At 63.5% G+C, this 7,440-nt stretch overlaps 4 protein-coding genes across 4 annotated transcripts in view; 2 read left to right on the forward strand and 2 right to left on the reverse strand.

The window, feature by feature from the left end:
* Positions 1-2,242, forward strand: part of AMSG_08812 (uncharacterized protein) — a gene marked incomplete at both ends in the record, with an annotated part of 3,021 nt that extends 779 nt beyond the window's left edge. Inside the window, one exon of the mRNA XM_013899123.1 lies at positions 147-2,242. Within this exon, the coding sequence (XP_013754577.1) occupies positions 147-2,242 (2,096 nt within the window). The remainder of the gene's footprint in view (positions 1-146) is intronic.
* Positions 780-3,473, reverse strand: AMSG_08813 (seipin; the record flags this gene model as incomplete). Its single annotated transcript, XM_013899124.1, has 2 exons — positions 780-3,365; positions 3,402-3,473. The coding sequence occupies 2 exons, from the start codon at positions 3,471-3,473 to the stop codon at positions 2,283-2,285; spliced, it is 1,155 nt and encodes a 384-aa protein (XP_013754578.1). The 3' UTR covers positions 780-2,282.
* A 274-nt stretch (positions 3,474-3,747) lies between these two features.
* AMSG_12202 (uncharacterized protein) lies at positions 3,748-6,532 on the forward strand (the record flags this gene model as incomplete). Its single annotated transcript, XM_013899147.1, has 4 exons — positions 3,748-3,850; positions 4,036-4,126; positions 4,304-4,779; positions 5,196-6,532. 4 exons carry the CDS (start codon positions 3,748-3,750, stop codon positions 6,530-6,532), a joined length of 2,007 nt encoding a protein of 668 aa, XP_013754601.1.
* Positions 6,533-6,599: 67 nt separating this feature from the next.
* AMSG_08816 (YEATS domain-containing protein 4) lies at positions 6,600-7,282 on the reverse strand (the record flags this gene model as incomplete). Its single annotated transcript, XM_013899125.1, has 2 exons — positions 6,655-7,282; positions 6,600-6,610 (listed from the first exon to the last, which is right to left on the reverse strand). Exons 1-2 carry the CDS (start codon positions 7,235-7,237, stop codon positions 6,600-6,602), a joined length of 594 nt encoding a protein of 197 aa, XP_013754579.1. The 5' UTR covers positions 7,238-7,282.
* Positions 7,283-7,440: the final 158 nt, after the last annotated feature.

Consider the following 7,440-nt stretch of genomic DNA (forward strand, 5'->3'; position numbering starts at 1 on the left):
ATTACGTACAGCCCCCCCCAACCGCTGTCATCCCTCCCTCCCCCCCCTCTCTCTCCCTCCACTACACCCAACTCAGTCCCTCCCCCCCCCCTCTATCCCTCAAGCATTCATGAGCAGACAGGGGTGGATGCAGCAGTCGCACACAGGGCTCGTGACGGGGGTCTTTGTCCTTGCCCTGGCCCTGGCAGCCGCGCCAGTCGTCTTCTGGCCGCTCGGTGGCGGGGTGCCCGAGCCGGCTGCCGAGACCCTGCATGGCGTACTGTACGGCCATGGCCTGCTGACAGTGGGAGAGGTCAATGGCACGGCATCCGGTCCGTATGCGCTGTTGCTGCATACTATGGGCAAGGCGATGTCGGTGCCGGCGCTGGAGATGGACAAAGCCATGGTGTACGCTGCCGTCCGCGTGGCGCAGATGGTGGTTGTCACCGCCGCACTTGTCGCCGCCGTCTCATCCATCGTTGTCCTCCCGCTCGCCGGCGTGGTGGTTGTACTGTTTGTCACGGGCGTGGCGTTCAACGATGTCATTCTTGCTGCAATGACGAGCCTTGACGAGGGCGCGCTGGTGCTGGCGCTGGGCGTGCTGGCGCTTGCCGGCTTTCTTACCTTTGATGTCAAGCTGTACGCGGCGTGCTCGGTCCTCGCTGCGTTGCTCTCACCAGCGTACACTGTGCTCCTCGCGCTACAGCTGCTGAGCATGTACATTGGCCTCGAGCCGCAGCGGTGGCACAAGATGTGGGCCACGCCGCGGTCGACCTGGCTCTCGCCGATCTGCTTTGGCGCGTTAATGGTGATCGGCGCCGACACGGTGGCCACCGGCGCAACCGACAAGCTTGCGTGGTTCTCGTGGTATGGCAAGCTTGCCTTTGGCTACACCGTTCCCGCCGAAGCATTTGTTGACGGCTCGCAGCCGACGATGACCGAGCTACTGTTTTCGGGCAACACGGCGTGCGTCTCTGTCCTGTTTCTGGCGAGTATCGCGCTCCTCCCGTATTTTGGCCCGCGGTGGTGCATTCCGGTTCCTTACCTGCTCTGGGCAGCTGCACTGAGCAGCTGGCCGAGTTATGCGATCGGGCACGCCGCGCTTGTAGTCTTTGTAGCTGTTCTCACCGTTGCCATCAGCGTCACCGACATGCTGTGGAGAGTGGTCCTCTCGCGCAGCAGCGCAGCGGAGGCCAGCGACGGCGATAGCGAAGGCCAGGGGGTGTTTGGCGCGCCGCCGGCGCGGCGGCCGCCGCAACTGCGCAAGGCCAAGAGCTTCAAGCGGCGCAAGCCGCGTGCGGCCGGCTCGTCGTCTGCGGGCTCGTTTTGCGGCTCACGCGAGGGCGCTGTCCGGCTCATCCTCGCCGTTGCTGGGCTGGCGTATGTCGGCACGCTCCTTGCCGGCGTCCTGCTTTCGACGAGCGCGTCGGCTATGGCGCAGAACGAGTTCTTTGCCACCAAGCTACCGCGTGCGCTAGCGGGCGCGTCGCGCTCGAGCCGCGGCGACGCGTGCGCTACCAACATCGAGAGCCCTTCGTGGCTCCTACCAGCCACATGCAAGACGCCGGTAGTGATCAGCCTTGGTGAGCCGCTGTACCCGACGTACTACGCCGAGGTGGTGCGGGCACGGGCGGCCCCGCAGCCGCACATGGCGCGAATGGTGCTGCCGTTTGAGGTAGGATCGCAGTACGCCAAACTGTGGACAACCCGCAGTTCCGCGGAGGCGGTGGCGCTACCGGAAGAGCTCGCGTTCGACAGCTTCGACGAGGCTGCGATCGCCGAGATGATGGCGGAGACGAGCACGAGCGCCGCAGGCGTTGACCCTCAATTTCTCGTCGCGCCGCCGTCGGCACGGATGCGGATCCACACCATGGGCCGCGGCGCCGCCGGTGGCACCGGACGCGAGGTCGAAGAGGTGGAGCGGGTGTTGCGCCTGGCGTCGCCGCAGCGGGCGGCGGCCGCGCTCCGTGACGTCCAGTTTTTGGTTCTCCACGACCATGCTGCACCGCGGACAGCAACACCTTCGTTGCGCGAGGCGCTCGCGTACGCCGCGCTCGAGGGCATCAACACGACCGCCATTGTCGACACAGACGCCGACGCCGTGCCGTCGCTCGAGCTTCTGCGGTGGCACGCTGCGCTCGGCGCCCATCTCACCACACACTATGAGCTGGTGGCACAGGCGCTTGCAGCGGCGCCGGCCCCGATGGCGAGGAAGGACGAGCCTGGTGTCGTTGCCTCGCAGCTCTGGGTTGCCAAGCAGTAGTAGCCAGTAACAACCAGCAACAACCAGCCGCCACAGTAGATTACTCGCCGCGCCGGCGGAGGTCCGAGGTCGCGGCTGGCGGCGCCGCGGCTGTGGCGCGGATGACGCCATCGGGATGGACAGGCGACACACTGGGGAGCTCAACCACGGCCGGAGCAACCGGCGAGCTGTCGTCGCTGGCTGACGAGACGTTGTCAGAGTCTGTCGGCGGGGTGATGATCGGGCGCGGTGTCGGCGTCGGCGTCGGCGAGCGTGAGTGGAAGCGGGGTGTGACGGCCACCGGCTGGGCGGTGGAGCGCGAGGCCGGGCGCACAGAGGCGGCAGGATGGCGAGCCGCCGAGTGGGAGGTCGGCGAGGCGAGGCAGGCAAAGAGGATGAGCTTGAGAACAAAAAGAAAGATAAGCTGGTAGATGACTAGGGTGGCGACGCCGATGGCGTACGAGGTGTAGAACCAGTGGTACATAAAGTAGCGGAGGCCCGAGAAGCGGGCGACGATGAACAGCTTGGCATCGTAAACCTGCAGCGGCGCCGAGAGCCCGACAACGGCCGCGACGACCGGCCCGGCGTCGGCGTCGTCGACGTACGCCTCGAGCAGCGGAATGGTCAGCTCCTGGGCCTCGTCCAAAAGACGAAAGGTAAGCGGGAGAATGTAGAAGATGCGGTAGGCGAGGCGGACGAGGCGCGATCGAAAGTGCAGGATGCCCGGCCGCAGCGCAGCCGCTAGACGCGGGCCGTAGCTGGCGCCAGCCGCGGGAAGACTCGGGTCGTCGAGGGCGGGCCGGCCGTGGAGCGAGCATGAGACCATAAACGTGCCGAGATCGAGGTTGTGCGGCGACTCGGGGACGCGGAGAACAAGCGCTATATCATAGGCTTGACCGGGACGCAGGAGGCGGGTGGCTGGGTCCGGGACAAGCGGCACATCGGCGCGGGCCGAGTACGGCGTGCCGGGTGGGAGGAGGAGCTGCGGATACTCAAAGTAAACCGGGTTGCCATGCGAGACTTGCGGAATGTACAGGTAGTAGAAGGTCGAGTATGTCCAGAAGGCAGTGGCGGTGACAAAGGCAAGGACGATGGCGTAGATGGTGGCGTAGACGGCGAGCAGAACCACCCGCGACGCAGCCGTCTGTAGCCACGCCTGTGCCTCGGCTTGCCCAGGTACGAGCCAGTGGAGTCCGGTCTGCTCAGCCACCCAGTTCCCAGCACGCCGAGCTCTCTCTTGCACAGCGCGCATGGTGTGGGAGGAGGAAGGGGTGGGTGGGGGAGCAGCTCAGGTTAGGGCTGGGAAGGAAGGGGTGTTTGGCCGAGGCTGGCTGCCCGAGTGGTGGCGTGGCGGAAGCCGCTTGTGCGACCGGACCAGCATTCGTTCATTCGTTCCGTTGCGACATGTCGCAATCTTCGGGGAAGGAACAAAAGGGAGACGGTGGCGGGGTGCGACCATCATTGTTGTTGTTTGGTATCTTGCATTCAAAGTGACGAAATAGCGGTTACCCCTCTCGCTCGCCACTATGCAGATTTTCGTGAAGACCCTGACCGGCAAGACCATCACCCTCGAGGTGGAGTCTTCGGACACCATTGAGAACGTCAAGACCAAGATCCAGGACAAGGAGGGTACGTTCTGAACCTGGTCTCCCTGCTTCTCCTCTTCCTACCGTCTTGCCCATGCCCTACTCGCGGCTTTGGAAGGCGACCTGTGACTTTTTTTCGCTTCGCCCGCCGGAGGCCTTCCAACTGCCCCTTCCCGCCGCCACACTCACACCCACCCTCCCCCGTCGTGTTCCTCCTCTCCACCGTAGGCATCCCCCCTGACCAGCAGCGCCTCATCTTCGCTGGCAAGCAGCTCGAGGACGGCCGCACCCTCTCGGACTACAACATCCAGAAGGAGTCGTAAGTTGCTAATCGTCGCCAGCCAACGGCTCGCCCAATTGGGCCATTCGGCCATTCGGCCATTCCGCCCACTGGGACCGCCACACTTTCGCCCATTCCCATCTGCCCCCCCCCCTGCCCTCTCCCTCGTACTGCAACTCACCTCCCCCTCTCACTTTCTCGGCTTTCATACCACAGGACCCTCCACCTCGTCCTCCGCCTTCGCGGTGGCATGCAGATCTTCGTCAAGACCCTCACCGGCAAGACCATCACCCTTGAGGTCGAGTCGTCGGACACCATCGAGAACGTCAAGACCAAGATCCAGGACAAGGAGGGCATCCCGCCTGACCAGCAGCGTCTGATCTTCGCTGGTAAGCAGCTCGAGGACGGCCGCACCCTCTCGGACTACAACATCCAGAAGGAGTCGACCCTCCACCTTGTCCTCCGCCTCCGCGGTGGCATGCAGATCTTCGTCAAGACCCTCACCGGCAAGACCATCACCCTTGAGGTCGAGTCGTCGGACACCATCGAGAACGTCAAGACCAAGATCCAGGACAAGGAGGGCATCCCCCCTGACCAGCAGCGTCTGATCTTCGCTGGCAAGCAGCTCGAGGACGGCCGCACCCTCTCGGACTACAACATCCAGAAGGAGTCGACCCTTCACCTCGTGCTCCGTCTCCGTTGAGCATCCCCCTCTCGCGTTTGCGAAAGGCCATTTTTGGCGAGAATACATGATAACCCCATAGTTTTCCCTCTCCTTTCAACCGCAACAAGCAGCCCGAACCGCCATCGCGATGCATGCACCCGCCCACTATCGAGTCGTCGGCCAAAGGCCGAGTGCCCGTGCCGCCCCACCAACGGCCTCTCCCACCACGCCACCCCCCACCACGTACACGCACCACCCAACTTGCACCACGTCCGGCTTCCTCTCACCCATTCACACACACCATGCACACACGCCCCACTCTTCCTGGCAGGCAGCGGCTGTGGGTGGCAGCGGCTGTGGTCGTCGCCACCGCACTCCTCAGCAGCGGAGTCAGTGGCCAAACACCTTGCGCCGAGCGCAAGTCGTGCCAGTCATGTACAACAGTCCACTCTGCCACTGACACGCTGTGTTCATGGTGCGGATCGTACTCGGCCGGTGAGTGTGTGGCGGCCAATGCGCTCTGCCCGCGGTCCAAGGAAGCGCTGACACGTAGCGGTGGCACGTGTCCGCCGTCGCCGCTCACGATTGTCCTCCCGATTGTGATCCTCTACTCAGTTCTCACCATCGCCATCCTCATCCAGCACGCGTGGGAGGTCAAGTTCAAGCGCGAGCCGGTGGGCGATGGCCCGTTGCACAACTTTGATCACATGGGCACCCGTGACTCGGCACTTGTCCGCACCATGGCCGAGTCTGAGGAGATCGAGTTCGCCGACTACGAAAGCAGGCGTGACTCCAACTCGAGGTTTGTGACGCTGCTGTCACTGGCGTCTGGTGCTGTGCTGATGGTCATCATGTTTCAGGAGCGGATGGGTCCGACCGCGCTTGTGTTTTCCGTCTCTTTCCTTGGCTTCCTCTCGTTCTCACTCGTCACCAAGGCGCTCTCCAAGCCACGCATCTACATCCTGACTCAGGAGCGCGCGGTTGTGTGCCGGCCCAAGTGGTGTGGTGTGTGGGGCCGCGTGTGCAAGGTCTATCTCCCGCGCGAGATGCGGTTTGTCTCGGTCCGCTCGTACCGCGATGGCCTGGGCTCGGTCTTTTTCACCACCGAGGACGGGCACGACGATAGCCCCGAGGCCATGGAACGCATCACCGGCTTTGACAACATCCGCCGCGCCGAAGAGGTCTATCGCCTGCTCGCCACATGGCGGGCTCAGCACCGGAGCGAGGCTCCACCGACCGTCGTCAACCGCTCGCCGCAGAAGAAGCCGAGCGTGGGCGAGCGGGTGCAGACGCTGATCACCACCGTGCTCTTTGTCGGCTTCTTTGGCGCCTTTGCCGTCCTCTTCCTCACTGGCGACGAGAACGGCTCGTACCTGTGGTACATTTGGGTCCTTGTCCCGTACGCCATCATCTGGCTCGTCTGCTTCATCATCTGGGCCCGCTACCGGCTCGCTCTCAAGCGGCGGCGATCGCAAGGCTTTATGATTCTTGACACGGCCTTTTCGCCGGCATTGATGCCGGGCGCTCCCGCCGTCTTTACCAACGGCGGCTTTGGGCCGGCGTCGGTGTCTGATGATGAGTCGGCAACGCTGTCGTCGTCGAGCGTCTCGGTGCTCCATGACGTCCACCTTGAGGTTAAGCCGGGCGGTGAGCCGACGTCTGCCGTCAAGGTGCCACCGGTCCCGGGCCCAGCCGGCCAGCCGCTCCCGCCGGTTCCGGCCGCGCGCTCGCGATCGGGAACCCGCGACTCGACCTCGTCATGCAGCTCGAACTCTTTGTAGCCAGCTGGCAAATACATCTCATTGTGTCGCAGATGACCGCGCTGTGGCGGCGTGGTACTTGGCCTCTTCAGCCTCGGCCTCGGCAGCCTTGTCGGCGCGGGCGAGGAGAGCCGTGAGCGCACGGATCTCACGGTCGTGCTGCCGATGCTTGTCGTGGAGCTCCTCGATCTCGGAAGAAATGCCCTCGGCGGTCTGCTGAAGCTGGTCAAGCTGCGCCTCCTCTAGTGCATTGACGCGGGCGGCGAGGAGCGAGTGAACCGGCGACGACGTGGCGGCAGCGGTAGTGAGCAGGTGGGCAAAGGCCGGCGAGGGCGAAGAGAAGACAAACTGGTCAAAGGTCTCGCGGAGAACAGGCTTGGACTGAACGATCTTCATGCCGCCGTCGTCGAGCTCAAAGAGCTTGAGCATGTGGTACATCTCGACGGGCTTGAGCGAGACGTCGCGGAAGTAGACCTTGATGATGATCTCAAACTCGCCCCAGCCACGCTCCTCGATCTGGAACGGGTACGAGGTCACCGTCCGCACAGGCTCGGGAAACGAGGGATGCAGATGAAACTCGACCTTGCGGACGTATGCCGCCATGTCCGAGCCCACGCCACGGACAAAGGCGCACCATCGATGGGTAAACTCCGAGGTCACCTCGTCACCGAGCCACACCGCCACCGTCCCGTAGACAAACGACTTTGAGATGCGCTGTGGTTCCATATTGGCCTGTATGTATATGTATGTGTGTATGTATGTGTGTGTGTGTGTGTGTGTGTGTGTGTGTGTGTGTGTGTATGTGTGTGTGTGTGTGCGTATGTGTGTGTGTATGTGGGAGAAGTGGTGGTGAGTGTTGGTGGGTGTGGTGGGTGTGGTGGTGGTGGAGGGTGTGGTGGTGATAGTGCTGCTCTGCTGCCACAGCCTGG

This window comes from Thecamonas trahens (genome assembly GCF_000142905.1).
Source record: "Thecamonas trahens ATCC 50062 unplaced genomic scaffold supercont1.48, whole genome shotgun sequence".
Lineage (NCBI taxonomy): Eukaryota > Apusomonadida > Apusomonadidae > Thecamonas > Thecamonas trahens.